A 23032-nucleotide genomic window follows, 5' to 3' on the forward strand; every position below is an offset into this window, starting at 1 on the left:
TAGAGAATTTTCTGGTCAATGAGAGCAGAAAGAACTAATTAATAAACAAATATTTCTAGTGTCAACTAGACTTTTCTCCATAAGCCACCCACAAAAGTTGGGTGATTCCCCAGTTGCAACAAAAGATGCAATCATCTATTTCACAGTAGATAGACCTCAGGAGAGCTATGACTTCGCCTATTAGAACACAAGATTTATACACCACAAACCTATGCTACAAGACTTCCCAATTCATAGCTGTTGATCCTGGTTTGCCTGGACCTGCCTCATTAACTGCAAATTTAGGACTACTAATGTACACATTAAGACAAAGGGTCATTTGAAACCCCGGAGAATGGTTACAGTATATCACTGTCGCTGGACAGGCGGAGCTGACTGCACTTGCCCATAGAACCCGATCCCTGGTGGTTGGTAAAACCCAGCAGTGGCTGATTGGAGCTGCTGCTGCTGTTGTGGTGGTGGAAGTGGAGGTAGTGGTGGGGGTGCACCTGGCCTAGTCAGCCCTACTGATACATGAGAAGGCAATGGAGGTGGAGGAGGCAGAGGATTACCAGTGTATCCATAAGGTACAGTCCCTACCATTACTCCACTGGTCTGACCGTACTGCTGCACTGTTGGTGGTAGCACTGGTGGAAGAGGTGGTGGAGGCTGTGGAAAAGGTGACTGCGCCTGGTTACTCTGTGACAATGGCTGCATGCTCGGGGCTGATGTTTGAGACAGTGAGAGAGGAACAGATGAAATTTGCTTCTGTGGCTGCTGAACCTGCCCAAAGTAGGAGGTAGTACTCATATCAGAGATTGACATGGGTTTCTCAAGTCTTGGCCTTTTGTCAACTGGGAAAAGAGGTGCACTGGCCGAGAAAGCTCCAGAAGTTCGACCTCCATTCATGGAAGCAGCTTCATCAGCAACCAAAGAAGAAAGAATCGACGTCAGCACTTGCGCTGAGGATGAGGACGCAACAAGCCTTGCAGCAACATCTGCTGCTGCTTTTTTATGTTCCTCCTCTGCGCTGCTCAGTGTAGTTGCAAATGAAGTCACTGGTTGAGGAGATTGGAATTGCGGAGTGATGGATCTTGAAGAAGGTGGATTAGCTTCACCAAGAGGTGTCATATCTGATGGAAGATTAGTGATGGTGGGGGTAGGGCTTAGACCATTGGGAGCTGAAACAAGTCTATCCCTCATCTGGCTGGCATGCTGAGACTCAGCTTTTGCGACCTTCAAATGAGTATAAACCACCATTAAAAGAAGCAACATTGTGGCTATGCAGATAGGAAAGTATTTACATGCATTAAAATGGTTTTACTATTAACTAGATTCAGTTCACAACCAAAACACCTATTTTGCCCAATAAAAACTGAGAAACTGCAATTTCATAACCTGATATGGTTCTATCAGTATAGACTAAAGAAAACTGGTAGGTTTAGATTTTAGAACAAGTTAATCTCAGCAAATAGCATAGGCATAATCTAATGAAAGAAAAGCTGACAATGTTTTTTTAGGAAAAGATATGAAATCATTTTAGAGACCAAGTGATTTGGGTTTCTGTCCAAAAGTAGGAAATTGTGAATTTCCAAGCCAAAGTGTACATCGAACAACATATCTCTAAAAGATGGATAAAGACAACTCTCCTTTGACAATTACTGTCTCCTTTGGATTCCCTAAGAGCCTCTTCTGCAACTACCCCATATATTTGTCATCACTTAAGTTCCAGAATCTTTTTAGGATAGTAATATATTTCACATTAACTTCCATTTGCAAACATAAAAATCCAACACATTTTAAGTACTAATCCATATTCTATTGTGGTGACTTATTTATGTAGGCATGGATACTTACATCTTGACTCTGGTATTCGATAATTAGCCAACTCAAAATGAATTAGCCTATATGTGAGGCCAGGGTTGTCCACATTGAATAAAGTCAACAATTACATCAGGAACAAACCAAAATTAATTTTAGGAATAAATTCCAACTAAATATCCAATAATTGATCGCCTTGGGTGAGGTACGAATCCCAAATCCAATTGGGACTTCTAGAATACTCCCAGTTAGCCATTAACCTCTTCCTACTTGCACCACAATCCTCTCCAAAATAGGATTCCACGTTGTTTCCTTTTTCTTGAGAAAAAATGAGGGCAAAGCCTCAATTAGATAACACATCCTCAACGACTTCCAAACCGCGACACGCCCTTTCCCCGCTAGGAGGGTGGGGACTTGGGCCTTTATGGAAGCCTCTAGACCAGTATTTGAGTCTTCAAATTAAGAGATAGAAACCTAAACCAGTGCCCAAAATTTCCACTACGACAGCAAAAAGGGAGGAAAAAAACAGAATAAATCCAGGTCCACAAATAGGGTTTTCTTTTCAACCTTCATTCTCCTCTCCATTCTCTTCTATTTTCTGCCCACAACCAGGTGGGTTAAGTTTCTTTAATTCCTCTTTCCTTTTCTCCTTATTATTCTGTTTATCTCCCACAAGAACGGAGGGCCTTTCTTTTCTTCCTTCTTTTTCCCTCCCAGCCCAGTGTGTATTTCTTTTGTCTTCTTATTTTCCCTTTGTTGCACTGTCAATCTTTAAGTCTTAACAAAGATTTTACAGCAGCCTCTTAATTCTAAAAGGTGACAGCTTGTCTCATAATGACCCAAGTCAGATCCTGTCTCATGATAACTTGATTTTTCATGCTACTACTACTTCCCATTCACTTCTATATGTAATTAAATACTTATACCTTTAAAGTCGCACTAACATTAAATAATCTAAAATGATGCCCCAAATGCATGTTGTTTCTACTCTAAGTCTTCCATGAACCCCTCTCAAACCCCTTCTTTCCTATGTGGTCAGCTCATATCCAACTACAAGTTTCTCAAACACTTTTCTTTCTTATTCAACTAGTTTTGGATTTCCTTTAGGAGTGTTCAATTGCATTGTGACTATCTGCCTTCTAGTAGTCATATCTGCAGACTAATTTCTTTCAATTCAAGTGTTCCAGATTTGAAATTGATAATTAACCTTATCTAGAGGAGTTAGTTTGAAATTGATGATTCCAGATTCCCCATGTATGATATACAACAACTAAAGGAATGCTCAGAGGATGCAAAGAAGAAGGTAGAGAACTCTTCCTCAAATTTGCCTCAAGCTTTCATGCCAGGTCACCCCACGGCTGATTTTGCTCTGGGTAGGAATTGGCAGTAACTTTTATGCAATCTATGTCAAGTTGATAGCTAGTCAAATACGCCAATCCTTTCCAAGCTTTAGCTGACCTAATATTCTCAGGGAATGGCCTGAATAATGATACATACCTTTTTAACCCACACTTACTCTACAACCTGGTACCCTGCTTTTAAGTCTTAACCCTGAACATACATAAGAAAGCCTGTATTACAAGTACCACTATTTCCACATGCAATCAGAGATTCAGAATGCAATGACCTACATATTCTAGGTTCTACAAGCTCATAAAAAATGATTCTACAGAAAGTATCTTCACTGGAACTCTTCTTAATTCACTCATTCCAGTAGACAACTTCAAAAGGTTTAGGAGACAAGATAGTGATTCACCCAAATTCATAATGATACAGTCACAACACAGTTGCAAATTATGTCGGCAATGTGCAATCAAATCAACCAGTTAACCAAGATCAACTAAGTCCAAGGGGCACAATTGACTTGAACCTAACGAAAATAATAAAGATAGGTTCATAGAATTTGGAACCCTTTTCACCAAACTAAGTAGATCTAAGGGTTTGTCCAAAAGAATTAGGAAATGCCATGAAAATTTCAAAGCAGTACATGTAATAAACTAATTAAACTGAAAGCAGAAGACAAAAGGGACACTGTACCCCTTGTACAGGTTGAAGTGTCATCAAGAAAACTATCAATCTATCAATCTATCATTGCATTAGAACTGTTTAGCAATTAAAATGTTCCAAATCAGGAATATTATCTATAGTTTCACTATAAGAGACTTTAAATGGTAAAAGGACGTATAATCGACAATTGAACAGGTGAATCTTTTTTTTTCCTGCAAAGTAGATTGTAGTAGAAGAATAGGCACTTACTTGCAGTTGAATGCGAACAAACTCTAACTTTAACTCCTGAAATTTATAGAAGTGTGATTTATAAGCATCAGAAATAAGAATTCAATAATATAATTTAGGAGGAACCTCATAAACAAAAAGTTGAAACCTGTTCTTTCAGAGCTTCCTTTAGCTGGTCTACCAGGGCTACTCTAGTGGCTTCTACACTTTCAAGTTGCTGAACACATTGCTTCAGATTGCTTTCCTGTTCTCGAAGGTCAATAATCAATTGAGATCCTTGTTGATTACCTAAATAAAATGGGCTAACATCAGGCGATCCAAAATCAAGATGATGAATGATAAAAATAAAAAGGCACTGACAGAAAACACCCACAAATGCATTTTCTGTGAAAATATTAATCAAGTCAAATAAACCACATACCATCAACAGTAGTTGTAATGCACATACATTAGTGCTAAATTGAGAATTGGTTAAACAAACAAGCAAGCAACCATCCTATAAGATCAGGCAAAATAATGAAGAAACAGAAGATTTCACCATTGGCATCTGATTGAGAATAAAATTCAGCACAAAATTGAAGGAACATGTAATAGTTTACTTTTGCTGGATATATTTGGGAAAGGAGCTTCCACAAAAACAAAGCGAGACTTAATACACCATATGTATATCTTAGTAATCACATATTAGTTTGCATTAGCAAGTCACACATTCGTGCTACCCAAGTGGTTAACTACTTTTCGATGAATAAATAAATAGTGATGTTGGCAGCTATTTTATCTATAAGGCAAATCAGTGGCACCATCTTCTTGTCATTAAAATCACCCTACAAGAGGTAGACAAAGGCACATAGACAGTAGGGTTGGCTAAAAGCCACCTGGCAGCAGTGATATAGGGTGATAATATCCTACTCTTTATGGGAAATTCTGTCGCACATTTAACACTCATAACGAAGAGCTTGAATGCTTCAAGAGGTGTTTCAGGTACATATCACCACAGTGACCACCATTGAGAAGGATGACCCCTTTCCAGAAAAATAACTAATGTTCATTTGGAAATCAGACTTTTGAAACAACAATAATCCAAAAAATACAAGGCAATAGAAGTACCCAGAAAACTAGGAATAAATATCCTATGCCACCATCTATTATATCACTTCATTGCTATGAAGTAGTGAAACAACATACTAAAAGAAGATCACATGTTCCTTAAAAAACAATTAAAGAAAAGCTATATTTCGTGCACCTCCTGACTAATATAAAGCAATATGAGCTCAGAAAAAAGCAGTTGAGGAACAACTGGATTTTGTTGAATACTAATCAATTGATAAAAAATTATAGGCACAACATAAAAATGATATAAGCGCAATACTACTGTGATGCCTCTACGTACTCTCTTAAAGAGACTCTCTAAAAGGCTAGAGGCAAGCCTCGCATCACTTGTCGACAGAAAATACTGTTTGCACTTTGCACTTCCCTTGCTATTCAAGAAGAAATATCATCAAAGATCAGTATCAAGTGCCTTTGAATCCATGTTGCAATGGTATTCTGCTCGTTCTATGCTACTACACTTTGACATATGAGTATATGATATACATCATCATAAGCCTTTTGAAACAACAGCCACAATAAAAGACCATAAACATCAACACAACTAAATAGAAGGAAGTTCAAAATGTAATAGTGCAGCAAAGTGCAACAAGAGCCTTTCTAGTTAGCTTAAGGTAAGCATCTCTTCAAAAGCATTAGCTTTTGCATGTGAAAAAGAAATTAATAAGAACTTCCATAAAGTATGATGACTGCATTGAGGCAAAGGAAATCTATCACCTAAACCCTCCAATTTTGACTACATCAATGTGTAGTGTTAGACAAAGTTCTAAATATCAAGATCGAGATCGATCACCAAAAAAAAAACTGTGTCAACCAAGTCGACCATCAGTATTGAACCTCAATAACGAACTATTTTCTAATTACATAAAAACTTAAAAATATAAAATACAGAAAAAAAAATCTTGAAATTTTTTAAAAATAATAAAATATAAAGATATAAATTGCTCCAATAGGTTTTAAAAGACTTGCAAGTGGTAGACGAGCGGACAAGGGATCATATAGCACCTAGGTGTTAGGTGGGCGCCCAAAAATCAAGACTACTAAAAAATAAACAAATAAAAGAAATAATAGTTACAGATGAAGTTAAAATCAATGCCTACAATCTAAACAATATACTAATGTACTCTTGTAAGAACTACATATGGTAAGCTATTCGAATTTGAATTTCAAAGTCAATCTACATATTAGAATATGAGATGCTAAAGCAAGTCACCTAGACGGGACCTACATAGAACCTAATTATATTTTATCTAAGGCGTGAGCCTAGGCGTTAAGGCAAAATTTTTTTGAAACACTGCTCAAATATTTAAGTCTAAGAATAAAATAAGAACTCACTCTCTCCCCCACTCACTCTCGATCTCTCTCCCACTAACACTCTCATTATCTCTTTCTCACCCACGTCCCACTCTAACACTCAGTCAAAGAGAAGTCTACAAAAAATCTCTCTCTCCCACTAACACTCTCATTATCTTTTTCTCGCCCATGTCCCCACTCTCTCTCTCTCTCTCTCCCCCCCCTCTTTTCGCTCTCTCTCTCTTGCTGAACAATGAGGGAGAGCGAATAAGAGAGAGAGATGTGGGGAGGTACGAAGAGAGGAGAAATGGGAAAAACCAAACAAAAATGAAAAGAGAGAAAAAGGACTTGCCTAAGGTCATCGAGTCAGTTGAAGGATCGCTGGACTATTATTTTGATGGATCAATGTCGGAGGACTTCATCAATGTTTTGAGAGATGAGATAAGTCTCGTATTGGGTTGTTTTGGCAGAAACAGGTCCAATCCGAATCGGATATCAGCCGGTCCGATCAATACTCCACCGAAACCAATCAATAGAGTGGTTTTGGGGTGGGATTGGGATCTGCCAAAACTGATAACCTTATTGTTAGGTATATCTCAAGACGAGGCGAGTTACAAGTCAATTCAAGATGATAAAGACTTAAAAATGTTGTCTGAAGGTCACTATGGGCTATTTCAAACGCAGATTCTAACAAGGTTCTGGTCCCTTTTTCGTTTATGTAAAAATGTACCATTAGTATTCAAGTTAGCACATTTTGTGCATGTGATATGGTACAATATGCCTAAACAAGCCTCTATAAACATTGGACAATACAAAGACTCCAGAGTTGCATGATATTGGTAATAATCATTACAAATTTTTAATAATGAGAACTTGGTGCAGGTGCTGCAGAGAATGAACCTTTATTAGAGAATACACGAATATTTAACTAAACAAGAAAGATGCACATGAAAATAAAGTACACATGTATGATAAATTGATAATACATTTACAACTTGTCAAGACTCATGATTGGTCCTGCAAAAAAACTCTCTATGTAAGAGGCACAAAGTAATAGAGAAAGGGTGAGAAAATGAGGTGTGGGTTAAAATTGAAGGTGACAACATGTTAGGTCAGGTAGGGTTCCAGTTCTTGTGTACTACTACCACTGATGCAAAGTGTGTCTTCACCAGAACTGACCTGAGCACTAGCAGGTCAAGTGTTCCTGACCCAACACCCATCTATTTAACAGGCAGTTCTCTGAGAGGGTTAGACTGATCAAGCATCAATCTTGAGTAAAACTTTCACTCTAAACTTGTTTGCATCAGGTCAAGTTGGATTAGCATCTATTGGAAGTCAGAACTCCTTGGGGTTGACCCATAACCAGATGAATTAGCAAGACAAGGTTTCATGACCCAGAACCGACCAATTTGCCAGATGGGCCATATTAAACCAAGTAAGGTCTGGTCAGAGTAGGCAAACGGGTCAGCTCAACTTTCCTATCCTAGCTAGATATAGGTATATCGTGGTAATAAATCTTGAATACAGAGATGACATATCAAATAAAATTCAACCTCAAAGTCAAATGTTTTATCCGCTTGATAAAATATTACAAATTTTGCTTGTAATATTTTATAGTAAAATTTTGCTTGATAGATATAGACCAGAGATTGCCATGCTGATTCAGTAACAAAATTATAGTCATCTCTTCAATTTGGCATAGTAAATATTGCATTAATGATCACACCTATACAGAACAGTATCTCAACTTGGTCTGTTCTAGTTCTCCTTTTTTATGATTAAGTTAAAGATAATGATTTTCATCCTCTGTTCCCAAGTTATCATATATTTATATGGTATTTGGCTAATCCTGACTTTAAGTGGTAGAGGACAAAGGATGTGGAATGCAAAATCAATGCCAAAGATGTTCTTCCATTGAAAGAATCAGTATCCATACACCTACATTGATGCTAATTTAAAAAACTTCTCTTTATTTGCTTGGACCATGGTAGGTAAAGCAAATCTACCAAATTTGGGTTAACTTTCCCATGCAGGGCAGTTGTAAATATAAGTATGTTCCTATATGAATGTAAGCTACAATTATCCACAATAAAAATTTTAATAGTTCATCACTAATATTTGGAATGAAAATATTCTTACCACAGGCACATAAGGGTTAGCAAGTACAGACTACAGAGAACAGACATCTACTTAAACTTGCAAATGTACTTCTAAAAGTACTTAAAAACATGTGATGCAGTGTTTCTAAAAGTGGCGGCCGCCATGGCGAGGTGGCAAGCCAGCCATCCTGCAAGCAGGCCGTCATTTGTTTCTTAACAGGCCACCTTGTTATTTGGACGCTCGCCTTTTCCTTTTGGCAGCCTGTGTAGCCCGCTTAGTTGTTATAGTGGGTCGGCAAATGGGTCGAACTATCCAACGGATAGTGAATTAGTGCCTAACTTAATAATAATAATAATAATAATAAAGGTTAATTATGTCTACATCCTCCGAACTGTATCCGATTTTCACGGCGACCCCCTAAACTTTTTTATATTACAATATCCCCCTTAAACTATGGGGCAAAATAATATTGCTAACGACGGTGACAAAAAATGCTGAATGACAATTATACCCCTGATAAGTTAACCAGCTCATCAATTTAGCCATAAAAATTAAAAAATTCTAAAATTACTTAAATACCGTCCGAAACTATAGTTTTTTTAAGTCCAACTCTCTTTCATCAAACCCAACCACCCATCATCGAGAACCGTGCCTCCCACTCCCTTCTCTCGACTTGAACCACTCCACCATTGGTGTGGACGAGGAGGCAGTGGCCATTAGTGACGTTACATTGCATGCTATAGTTGTCCTAGAGGCAGTGGCCAAGCTCGCGGAAAGTGTCCACGTGCCCGACTCCGGCGACACGAACGCAAATAGTGGCCAGACTTGTAGAGGACGACCACGTGCCGAACCGCGGCAGCGCAGACGCAACTGTCCTATAGGCAGTGGCTTGAATGGTTTGATCACTTTGTTGTTTAGAGTCATGTCGCATGATTCTTATGCTGTTTGATTTGGATTTTGAAGCCATATACTTATGACATTTGATAAACGAGACAAATTGGATTGTCTAGTATCAAAGAAATCCCTTCATCTCTATTGCTGAATCTGAACTGTTCTTTTTTTTTTCCAATGAAGTATCAAAAAGCATCTATGGCTGCATTCTCTTTGGTGACCTTCATATTAGCAATTAATGGCTGCATAAGAGATGTTGATGAGATTAATGGTTGCGATATTGGTGTGAGACCTTTAGGCTCAAGTATGTCTTCATATTAGTATTGTCTGCAAGTGAGCAATGCATGTTTGTTGCTATTTGAACTATTGTCCTATGTTTATCTGGAAGCTACAAACATTATTTGAATACAACTGATCACAGTTCTACAAAAAAATTGAATGCTTAGAGACTGGTGGGTTTTAAACCACATATGAATTCAATTGTTCAAATGTTATATATATTGTTTTCTCCAAGTTAATACGCGACGACGTGGACGCAGAGGGTGTGCCGCCAGTAATTAGAGCCCTTCCTACTCATGCACCGCTGTCGTCGTGGGCAGTAGCATCGTCAGGGAGTGAGAGAATAGATGGGAGGGAATGAGGGAGGGAGAGAACGAGGAGAGAAGAATGAAGATCATGGGAGGAGAAATTAGTATGGGTAGAAGGATATATTGGTCTATTATTATTGGACTAAAATGAAATTAAGTTCTCTTCCCTCCAATAAGAGTATTTAGTTCATTTCACAAATGTACTTTGATATATCAGCCACGTAAGCTGACTTGCCCAAATTTTCTGATAGTACACTAATGGAAGGGTGACATTGAATTTTTTTTCAAAATTTAGAGGGGCAATTGTAACCTAAAAAAATTTATGGGATCCCCGCAAAAACCAAGTATAGTTTAGGAGGTGTAGGCGTAATTAACCCTAATAAAAGCCCACCTGCCAGTCTACTCTAACCCAAATACCCAATTGACCTCTCATCTTGTCTCCATCCTCTCTTGAGTGTCAGCAATAAGCAATAGTGGCAGCGGGAGTGGCAACGGTAACGGCAAAGAAAGCGGCGGCCACAGGTAAATTTTATATCTTCTCTTTTTCTCTTCTCTTTCTTATTTACCTCTTCCCTTTCACTACGGCGCCGACAACGGCAAGCGGTTGTTTATTCCCTTTCTTCTTCTCTTCTTCCCTTCCACTCTCGGCACTAGCAAGCATGTAGAATAACTTCTTTGTTCTATCTTAAATTCTTAATAAATTGCTAAATGTTAACTAGGTAATTAGAATATAGATTGTGAATTAACAATTACTGAAATATAGTTTGTTATTACGTGCTTACCACTTAGTTTGTGAATTAGATTTACCCAATTACTGAGAAGTCTATAATATCATGTACAGTAATTACTAATTAGTGTTTACTGTTTTTAAATCAGTATTTAGTTATTGTCTTACTGATTCTGTGCAGTAATTAGTTTTTAAAATGTGAATTAAGTAGAGAAAATAATCAGTAATTAGTTATGAATTATGATTACTGTTTTTAAATCAGTAAATAGTTATTTCACTGAATTTGTACAGTAATTAGTTTTTAAAATGTGAATTAACTAGAGAAAGTAATCAGTTTTTAGTTTCTAATTATATTATATGTTTATTTTAAATTATATATATATATATAATGTTATACCGCCTTGTCACCCGCCTTGTCGCTTGCCTAAATGCTAGGTGGTGGGGTGACCGCCCACCACCTGCAGCCGCCTTTCAAAATATTGATATGATGTAATAAATAAATAAATAAATAAATAAGGACCTTGTAACAAGGAGTGCTAGATATGTCCTATCAGAACAACGTCATGCATATAGTACCAATTGTCGATTTGGCATGCTATCATGGGGTCAGAGATTTCAGCCTTATCAGAGTCCACATCGTAGGCATGTCTTAAAGCAATACAGCATATTTGCATAACATAGCCAGATGTGCTTCTCAAGCTCCCCTCTTGACGCTACAACATATTTTCAACCCAAATGTTCACTCCACAAGTGCTCGCGTCCCGACTCTTTAACAAAGCCAACCACAATACCATTAAGCAAATACACCAATCGACAAACTCTCCTCTAGAAAACTCCGCAACCATGCCCCCTAATGCCAACAAGTCTCTCGAAAGCTACGCCATCGAGGCATCAAGACAAGTATTGAAATCCCAAATCTTGGCCTAGACCCCATGTCCCTTTTTAGTCACATTGTGAGACCGACCTCCAAGTTTCATAGTCTAAGTACCAAGGCAAGGCTTTGCAACAACGCACATCATCAAGGGCTCTTAGACAACCAATGTTGAAACATAGGAACATTGAAACAGCAAGCCTCAGCAACACTTCTGTCCACAACAGTGTCATCCAATATTGCGCATTTTTTCCAATTGACTCGCATAGCTTTGCAAAGCCATGCCATGCACGCTACCAAGTCACTGAAGTCCTCAAGTACCCACAAGCTTTTGGAATGTTGCACACATTCCCACTTAGCATTTGCAAGCTCGCAGGTGATGTGCCTCGCTGCTTAGTCCTTAAGCCAACTTTAGCTGACCTGCCCTGGACTTGTCCTCGACTAGAAACATGCCCCACATATATTATTGTGGCGCTCAAAGCACAAGCTCTGTCCTTCACAAAATAGACAACACTCACCACTCACAATGATGCTCATCAATACCTCCTTAGCGCAACACTATCACTTACGTCTTTAGCCCAGTTCTAAGGGTCTTGCAATGGTCTCTCATTTATTGCCACATCAAATCCCACAAATCCACAAGGTTTCATCAACCAAGGGTCCTAGACTAGCATTGCATGCCAAGCTAACTTAGTCTATCTCAGTGGACCACTCCATTGCTAGACTATCCCTCATCGGTTGCATTCCACCATAAAGATTACCCAATGACATAACGCAGTTCTTAACGACGGCATAGGAAAAGCCTCCCCTAATCCTCACTCCTATAATATCTTGGGCCTTATGCAGTAAACACTTAAGTCCATGTCGCTCTGCAAACGTACCTTGCACATGCAAGTATTGAGCATAAGACTCCCTCAAATATCATGAAAGACTCTTATCCTAAGAGTCCAAGGTAGAGCAGGTTGAGGTCACGTAACTCTAAGTGTCTTGCTCCTCCTCAAAGAGGAAAACTGCCTATACAGCTATGCGAATCAATACAATTGCAATATTGACACTCTCATGTGTCTGCTAACATTGTGAATGACATTCACACCATATCTTCCCCATTACCCGAGCAGGGCATTCCCTTTCACCCAATGGGTGCAAAGGTGGTGTGGGGCATTACATTCTCCCAAAAACCCAAGAATGTACCAAGACATTCCCTCAAAGTGTACCCTGTAATAACATGGTGCGCCATATTATGCCAAAAAGTCCACCCCCATCAAGTAAAACCTTGATCTAATCCAACTTTGCTATGCATACAATTAGTGGATTGAATTTTGAAAGACGACTAGATCGCCAAAAACAAAAATGCATAAAATACTGAAATTACATTATCAAACACTACATAAACATTTAACAAGCAAATAACACAAGGCTACAAGAAAAGACGACCCATCAAAAGGAGAAGTAAGGAACAACCAATAGAATTGGTTCCTTAGCTACTATGAACCCTGCTGACAAGGCCATAATGCTAGTAGGGAAACTGGGCAACTAAGCCTGTTGGCCAGATCTAAAATCAGGATGCTTTACCCATACAACGAAAAAGAAAAGTTAGGAACAACCAATGAAGTGGTTCCCAATTGGCTACTATGAACCTTGCTGACAATACCATATGCTTGTAGGCTCGCACTAGCTCGTTTCAGCTTGGGTCCCTAAATTTATTAAACATAAAGATCAAGCTCAAATTAAGCTCATTTAACAGACGAGCCAAGTTAGAGTTACAAAAGAATAAATTGAGGCAGCTTAAACTTGCCCATTGAAGACCATATACCATATAAGTATAGAGAAGTGAGTTCACTTAAGTAAATTGAACCATAAGCTGTGTTTGAACCCTATAGGCCCATCGGTTATATAGTGTACAAGACCATATGGTAGTTTTTAGGGCTGTCAAAATAATCGAGCCGGCTCAAGCTCGGCTCGAAAATAGGCTGAGTCGAGCTTGATCATTAAAGCTAGGCTCGAAATTAAATTCGAGCCAAGCTTGATCCCGAGTCAACTCGATCGAGCCGGCTCGATAAGGCTCGAATATATTTATATATATAATATAAGTAATATTAAACTAATATAAACTATCTGATCAAAACCCTTTCACCCATTCAGAATTTCAACCATTATTTTTTGACACAATTATCTTTATTGTTTATAATTTATACTTTAATTGCGTATAGTTTTTTGACACAATTATCTTTGTTACTTGTAATTTATATTTTGGTTGCTTGTAGTTTTCTAACCCATTTATCTTTATTGCTTGTAATTTATATTTTGATAATATTTATATCTTTATAGTTGAATTAGGTTTTATTTCAAACTTGATTCAAGCCTAAATTAATTCAAATTTGCTCAGGCTCGAAAATGGTTTGAAATTGATAAGGCTTGAAATTGCTAATTGAGCAGCTCATTTAGGCTCGTTTAAGCTCAAAGTTGGCTCGAGTTCGAAATTGGCTCAGTTGAAATTATTTCAATTTAAGCTTGATCACAAAGATAGACTCGAAATTAATTTCAATCCAAGCCTGATTAGAGCCAGGCTCGATCAAGCTCGGCTCGTTTACACCCCTCGTAGCTTTATCCCCCTTTATTCCTAGAATTGTAAAAAAGAAAAAACCTTTTGAGAGGAATAAACTATGGGCAAACTTGGAGTTTTTAGAAAAGAAAAAAGATACTTTTATCCCTTTGAGGTTTGACCATCAAAGTTATTAGCTGGGGATAAATTGTACCCAGCTATTCCACTTCCAAATCCAGCCTAAGAGGAAGAAGACCAAAACTAGCAAGGAACGAAATAATAAGAAAAGACATTATAGAACTTGATTTTACATAGATGCTTGCACTAAATAAAGATGAATACTGGAGAACAAGCCATATAGCTGAGCAATTAAGACTAAAGGTATGGTTGTTGTAGTTGTTGTTTGAATGTTAATATCCTTTAACTTTGACTAGGATGGGTTTAAGGTGCACATTACTTTGGGTAACAGTAATAAGGATAGTAGCATGGTAAAAGTCAATTATGGTGTTACGGCTTATGCTTTCTCGAATAAAAGAGAAAAGTTTCACAAAAAAAGAGGACACAACTAGTAGCATTTAAAATAGTACAAAGAAGAAATCTTATCCCAAGACAGACTTAAAAGAATGATACTAATCATGCTACATCAAGAAATAAAGAAGAAAACAAAAACAAATTTATATATAAAAATATGTAGTTTGAAATAAAATAGATGCAGGTGAACAAATAAATTAGGGAGATTTTAACATTTTAAAAAAGCAATTTTGATCCAACAAGTTATGCTAACACAAACCCAAAACTTTCAAACAAGATTGCGTTTAGCACAAATGCTTAAACAGGTTCCTGTCATAAACAGGTTAACCCATGTAACACGAATATTAAGCGTGTCATGTTCATGTTTCTCTTTCAAATCCCTTTAACCCAGTTCAATCCATTAAGTTAACGGGGTCAATATCCCCTATCATTACTACCTTTTGGTTGAGGTGTTAGAAAATTGTAAGCCCTATTAATTTTTCTCATTTGTAGTTCCCTCATTTAATTTTACAGCAACACTATGCTTTGTCATTTCACTTCCACTTATAAGCATGTCTAAAACACTATTAGAAAAAGGAACATATTTCATTACATAACATGATCAGTCTTCCCAACAGTCTCCATTAGTTCACTTTTAGCTGTACAAGCAGTTAGCATTATATATGGAGAAAATTGACCCTGAACAAGTTTCAGAATACTGAGTGCTAAGACATCATGTTAGCCTCTTCTAACATTTACCATTAACATTGTTCCTTCCAAGTTTTACATCTTGCCACACAGATATGCAGAAAAATCCCACATGAGTAATAATAGCATGCATATGCATATAAAGACGAAAACTTAAAAATACTTTTAAAGATTGTTAAGATGATGTATCTAATTATCTGAGTACCAACTACCAAGTCACATTTCTCATAGAACCTCACAGGATGTCATAATAAGATGGTATGAGCAGATAACCTTACCATGCATACAAGCATCATTAACATCTTTCTCCATCTTCTCCAGAAGAGAAACAGAATTCTTGCATTTGTTTAATGCAGTATCTTCATTGAAATGATCATCCAATACAGATTGGTATGCAGTCACTATCTTTTCAGGCATCCCCCCGACAGCCAGTTTCTAATTATGAAATAATGTTAACAAGAAAATGTGTTTCCAACCATATTTAATAGATTAAAACTATGAAAAAGACAGAATAAATAATAGATGCAAGATTTAATTACTCACTATTCTTATAGAATTGGAGTCTTTCTTAACTACTTTTATTGGATTTGAGCTCTTTCCATTGGTCTCCACTGGAGGAGGAAGGGCATCACCAAGAATATCATCTTTAAGGGCTCGCCCACGAGATCCAAACACTTTCCTTTCATCCCATATCTCTATCTGCAAATAGATGAAAAGGACAAACAGGAAAATAAAAAATATAAACCAGTTTTATAGCCCAGAAAAATTTGGCTGCACGAATAATATTGACAGTCTCTATCAAAACACTTCAGACTTTTCTACAAAGTCTCACTTTATCAGTAGCCAAGTAAAGAAGCAGTAGTATTAAACATCACATATAGAATAAACTTATTGGAAAATCCTTAATTAGGGGATCCCTTTCACTAGGGGTTTGTTATGTACTAAGGGAAATGGGTTAATTTCATTCCTCCTAGGTCAACGTTCTCTCTAGAGCCTGAACCTGACCAAAATTACTTAAATTCAATAAATTGCTTTAGTTGTCTTTTTATAACACTGGATTGTTGTTTATATAAGCTTCTCCAACAGCTGAATAAAAAAGGGGCTCAACAAGATGAGACATGTTCAAGTGTTTAACAACAAAATGAACTAGGACAAAACATTATGGTTGGTAGGATTTTCAGCAATGAAATGCTGTGGGTTGTTCACTTCTCTAGAAATCAAATGGTTGTTGGCTACTTGTGTTTTGGCCCAAATAGATTAGACCCTATAGAATTTACACTTAACCTGAATTAGTGAATTCAATCCAAATCTGACCAAATACCTAATGTGATCCAATGTCAAAGAACATCACATCTTATCTTAACTAAAACTAACAATTGGCTAACTCAATTGACCAAATAAACCAAAATTGGCCTAATTCAAAAAATTTAAAGAAAACAAAATGGACTAAAAGTCTAAAATCAACCGAATTAAATCATATTTAGTTAATCTGAGCCAAAGGACCAAAAAAACCATATTGGGTTTAATGAAGCTTTTGGAAACATTGATCACTCTTGGGTTGCAAATTTGCAATACTTCTAATATTGAAATGTTGGTTCTCTCATGCAAACTATGAGGGACGATTAAAGTATTAAACACACTTTTCAATTACAAAAGCTAGCCCATGACATTATGCCATACTGTACAGCTGGAATAGTAGCCACATATTTTTTAGTGTACATTTTGCACAGATAGTAAATCATTTTCTCATAAAAAAGGCACTCTATCAGAGTTATATAGAGGACATGAGTTAAAGTTCAACAGGATCTGGGTCATGAAGATTATATATTCGTCTGTATCTTTGAGACAATATGTTATCAATTATTTATGCCAAAAGAGGAGATTTCGACCTTTGACTCAGCAATGGAGATTGGTAGCACTTCTATCGTACAGCTTGAGAGCGTTGATGTAACAGGACTTTAGACACGTATATCTCACTTAGTCCAACAAATTATCTTTCCCTTTCCTTTGTCTTGATTGGTCTCATGAACCTTCTAATTAATGATGCAAGACATAAATAATCATATAGGTGCCTATGGATTTTTTTAAGAACACATCAATAACCTCTACAACTAAACATACCTTAGGTCACACCAAAATCCATCTCAGCAGCAAGTCACTTATTATCTTTAGGAAATTGGTATATATAAAGGAACTCGTACCTTTTCTTTAGCAAATAAAGTGAAGGACGTTGGGTATTGATACAAGGGAAACCATCTGTGGAAGTATATTAGATGAAATGATGGTGTACAGAGACACCAAATAGAGCTGGAACAAGAAGCCTCTTAAATGAAATAGAATGCATGAAGAAAATCAACACACAGCATGTAAGTGGGATTCTAAAAAAGGAGAAAGAACTTACTAATCTGAGGACCACTTTTTTGCCATTTTCTTCCTCATTCTCGTATACATGCTTCAATGATCCAGGGAGGACCTTCCAGAATTCATTTATAAATTCACTTCCCTTGCGCTTACTATTCTGTAAGATGTCATTTGCTAGATACAGAAACGACACTTTTTGTTCTCTTGAAGATATGTTGAACTGTTTCTCCCATGTCTGAACAACCTGTTTTGCTTTCTTCCGGTGAAAAATGCACCAATGTGACAATGCTGACCCAGAGTTAAGAAACAACAAACACTAACTAATACAACTCACAGCAAATAGCCAACAATTTTAGAAAATCATAGCCACTGAATGCTCATCATACATAATTACAGAAACAAAAAGAAAATTTATTTTATCTATTTTCATGTAATTCCATAACCTATGTACTTAGTCTCATCATAGTGTAATCTAAGGTACCCTAGTTCAATTAGTTGGCAGATAGTTAGGTCATTATGAAATTCAGATTCTTGAAAATTGAAAATGTCAGGTTCGAACTGTATAGGTCAAAAACATTGGGTATAAAGTTATACACTATAATAACTGCATAATGTATGGTGTCAAATTTTTCTCTAAATTTTTAGATTAACATAAAAATAAATGGAGAACAAATGAAGGGTTTTTTAGATATATTAATTATTTATTTTAAAAATAAAAGAATATTATCTATCTTGTTAGCTACTATTAGGGTTAATTTAGGGTGTTTTAAGGCATTAAAAGCCTAATACAGGAGTCGAATGATAAATATTCATATGGTAGAGTGTGAATGATAATAAAAGCAAAATGTAAGGTGTTTTTGATGAATTTCCCAAACTATTACTACAATTAAACATAAGCAGACATCCCTCAAATTCTGGATTTGTTACTAAACAATCATTAAAAAAAAAACTAAGTTCTACTAGTTCACATAAATAATCAAGAAGCAAAGATCAAGAAATATCACAAAGAGACAAACATGACGCCAATCTAAGACAAACATGATGCCAATCTAACTAAAGGATACTTTCAATGCTTTGCTGTGAATTGTTGAGCTTCCCAAGTTTCTCAGCTAATACTTGATCATTGAAAGCATTATTCATTTCACCTTTCATTTTGGCCAGTACTCGTACAAATTTCAGATTCCTGTTCCAAAAATTACAAGCTAAGTTAGAACTCATCTTGAAGCAAAAGGTAGATTTATTTAGAACAAGACAACAAAAAATTTGGCTTCTAGCAAAAATGTGTTTGCTGAAAAAGTGAGCATTGTTTCTTAGACCAAAAGCAGTACAATGGCTTTATTCCCATCTAGAGGACACCAAAAGAAAAAATAAAATATAGACTAGCAGTTCAAAACTTACTAATTTGTCATGTGCATATGTAAGTGTAAAATTTCGATTATCATAAGGAATAAGATATGCTTAAAATTCTACTTGTACAATTTTACCCATTGAAGATGATACAAGAAAGGTTGCTTATAGTAGAGACTACCTTGTCATATTCAATCATGTCTTCAGTAGACATTCTAAAGGACCACTAATGACAATCTTTGAGGCACTTATCTAAGGTCAACATAGTTAAGGATCCTTGACAAATCTTGTAATTCAATTATGGCCCCAGAAGGCCTAAGCCATCCGTTATCATATAATAAATCTTAGAAAAATTTATCAATAACACTGTACATTTTGCTTTTATTATCGTTTACATCCTATCTATGGATATTTACTATTCGATTCATGCATTTTAGATCTAATACCTCAAAAGGACCCTGAGTTAAAGTTAGCCTGGCAGCAGGTAAAGAAATAGAGAATATCCCATTAATTTTTAAAATAAAAAACTTAAATACCTAAATTACCCCTCAGTTGACAATAAAGACCGATTCCATTCTTCTATGTTGAGCCTCTCTGATCTTAGACAAAGAGTGATCATCTTCCACATTTGCCTTCTTCCTTGACAAACCAACAACTTAGACAACCGAAGCTTCCTTTCTCAGCCAACCAATATCCTTGCATTGGCCACTACCTCTGTCTCCCTCCTCAACAAACTAACAACCTAGCACCAATCACCACATCCACCTCCTTCATTTGCCGACCAAAATACAATAGAAGGATCTCAAATTGATGCATGCAAACAAAACCATGAACTCACCAACCAGTTTGTGTATCACTTTCTCTCTCCAAGGTTTGATTGATCAAAGATTGGATTATTAAAACCATCAGAGTAGATAATCTTGTACTCAGCGAAACCACCCAAAAACCTCACTATTGCTCAAGAACACTTGGGAAATCTAAAGACATCAAATCAATCCAAGAGCGACCTATTTTGTCTACCCGAAATGAATCAAGAAGAAAGCAACAACCAAATCACCAAAATCCCACCTTTGAATGAAAACCCACCAACAACAACTACCCAAATCACAAAATCACAGCTTGACATCAATCCAATCAGAAAGATCACTCCTTTCCCCTTCCCATCCTCACTCCTAAGAATTTAATCCATAGGGAAAGAGAAAGAAAGGCTAATGGTTCTTCAAAGTCGAAGTTGGCAAGACCAAAGTGCTGCCTAGGGGAAACAGGAACCAGGCTAATTTGGTAATTCTGTTAAATAAGAAACTGCCATAAATCCTGTAATGGGGCTTATTGGTAACCTTCTCTCCTTCTATAAGCTCGAGTTGTGTCGCACGTGGCTAGCTTACCTTCCGGAGTGGTGATTGCATAGAAGGATGACGATATGATGTAGTTATTTAGGGGAGTTTGGTCATTTTGCACCTGTAGTTAACTCAACTATATGATTAACTTCAACTAAAACTAACGTTGGGATGTTTTTAAGGCATTAAACCTAAAATACAAGGTCAAATAATAAATATTCATAAGATAGTATGTAAATGATAACAAAATTAAAATGCAGTGTGTTTTTGATTAATTTCCCTGAATCTTAACAATTCTAAAAGTAGGAGATCTTACTAACCAACCAAAAGTCATTAATGTAATCAAAGGGTACTAGGGGGCAAATAAGAGTCAAGAGAGGTTTATGCCTTATGGATATATTCTCCTTTGGAAACAACATTATTCTCATGTAGTAGAAGGTCATCATTCTTTTAAGTGTTCACATAGAGGACCAACCATAGACATCCGTGAAGTTAATAAAAGTGTGACAAACAGCACATGAGCTAGGAAATTGCCTCCAGCTAGTATAGGAATGAGTATTCAGTAGTAATTGCAAGGAACATGGTCCGCTATAGAAGTTGAAAAAGACCTTGATTGCTAAATCCATAAAAATACAAGAGAAAGTAAAATGTTAAGTAGACAATCGTGATGACAATCAGGAGACACCCATCACCAATTATATAAGTGCAATGTGAAGTGTGATCGTGTCTTTCCAATTGCCAAAATAGGTTTTATATACATGTCCTTGCAAAGTGCTAATGGTCAATTATAAGGATAATGATTAATCGATTCATGAAGACAATATGGGAATCATAAGCTCCCCCACATAATCCACTGAAAAAATCAGCCAGCATCAAAAAAACACATTGGATGTTTGAAACTGAACTCCTCAAAATTGAAACAAATATAGAAATTAATACCAGTAGCTCAACTCAAGAGTGAGTTCCCTCCAACCAAGAAAGTGATACTGATGCATGAGTAGAACCTAGACATATGGCATATCAGAGGGAACTATCTAAAGTAATCAAAGTCCGACAAACTTGAGGATACGAACACACAAGAGAAAACCCCATTAACAGGTAACTGGCATGTATTTCATAAAAGAATATATAGTCCAACAGAAGTAAGAAAGATTGAATGTTCCCGTTTAATGTCTTATTAGGTCATCCACCCTAGACTACCACCAAATATTAGTAACCACTAAAATTACCCCAAGATTTAAGCAGTTCCTCTCATAACGTTCGCTCAAACACTAGCAGCCAAACAGCAATTTATCTCGAACCCAGAAAAAAAACATTCAGGTTCCACAAATACCAGATCTACCAACGGAAAAGAAGAGAGGGGCACCCTTTGGATACGGCACCAAGCTAACCCCAAACATCTTGCTTATCATATTCCCAATAATATCCAAACCCCAGTGGTCAAGAACTCCACCGACATCAAGAAAATCACTTCATCTAAACCCTACAATCTAAAAAAGTAGCAAAACCTATCAACCTAAACCTCTCGCAGAGACCAATTAAAGAGTGAAAAATAACCTTCCTATTACCTCTCGATCTTCCCTTGACTGCAAACCCTTTGCTCCCCAAGCAGTAACCCGCTCGACGCAATAATTCAAACAAAATATAATAATCCCTAAAAAGAAAAAAAAAACAACCCAAACCTCCAAATCTTGCAAGAACAAAAATCGCAAAAGAAACCGGAAAAAAGGAAAAGAACCACGCATACCGACGAGACGAGGCAAATCCAAAGCCACCGCCGGCCCAAATCCTCCACGATCCAGCTACGGGTTTCCTCCCTCTCTGGTCTTACTCGGGCTGGGAGAAGGCGAATTTGGTCACGGGAAAAGAGGAGCAAGAGGCGAGGAAGGGGTGAGGCTGTGAGCCATCAAACAAACACCCTTCGCCTGAGCTCCATAGGGTTAATATTTAACATTGTTATGTTACTGGAAGGGAGGGGGGAAGGATAGCATTCTTATGTTAAACAGACTTATAGAAACCGGCCCAGTCCAAAAGACAAACGCTGTGGGCTTAGATATTGTTTCTTGGTTAATGTTTGGTCAGGGCCGGACGTGTAATTGTGGTCAAACCCCACAATAGGTAGAATAAGTGGAGTTTTGGGATTTTTTTTTACCAAAATAGACTCTCTCTTTTTTTAATTTTTTTATCAAAATAGACTACTCTTAAATATATTTATAAAATAGAGTCTAATTTCACTGTAGCCATAATAAAAATGCTAATCGCTATACAATTTTTTTCCTAAATTGCTGAAAGACTAAGTTAAAAAGATTTATATATATAAAACATTGATCTCTTCAGTGTTTTAGAACCAGACAAAAACGCTAAACAGTTTAGCATTTTTGCCTAGAGAAAAAAGGCTGATGAGTTCAACATTTTTATTAGGACTATAGGGAATGATTCCTATTTGGTAAATAAGTTGGGTAGTCTATTTTGGTAAAAAAAAGTTTTAGAGCAGGGCTATTTGGTCGGACCAAAATTGGCCGCCTTAGGTTTTCTTTTTAATTTGTACCATTTTGGTATGGTCACTAAATTTATTACAAAATAAGATATGTTTATACTTAAGCTAAACTTTCATGT

The 23032-nt window shown here is 36.8% G+C and overlaps 1 protein-coding gene across 1 annotated transcript; it reads right to left on the reverse strand.

Annotated features, from left to right (window-relative positions):
- LOC140788424 (uncharacterized) lies at nt 1-22396 on the reverse strand. Its single transcript, XM_073137672.1, has 8 exons — nt 22164-22396; nt 18797-18915; nt 17773-18020; nt 15915-16070; nt 15650-15806; nt 4184-4323; nt 4057-4092; nt 1-1215 (listed from the first exon to the last, which is right to left on the reverse strand). The coding sequence occupies exons 2-8, from the start codon at nt 18882-18884 to the stop codon at nt 349-351; spliced, it is 1692 nt and encodes a 563-aa protein (XP_072993773.1). The 5' UTR covers nt 18885-18915; nt 22164-22396; the 3' UTR covers nt 1-348.
- Nucleotides 22397-23032: the final 636 nt, after the last annotated feature.

Source organism: Typha latifolia, chromosome 5 (assembly GCF_019914945.1).
Source record: "Typha latifolia isolate L0001 chromosome 5, TyphaL0001v2, whole genome shotgun sequence".
Lineage (NCBI taxonomy): Eukaryota > Viridiplantae > Streptophyta > Magnoliopsida > Poales > Typhaceae > Typha > Typha latifolia.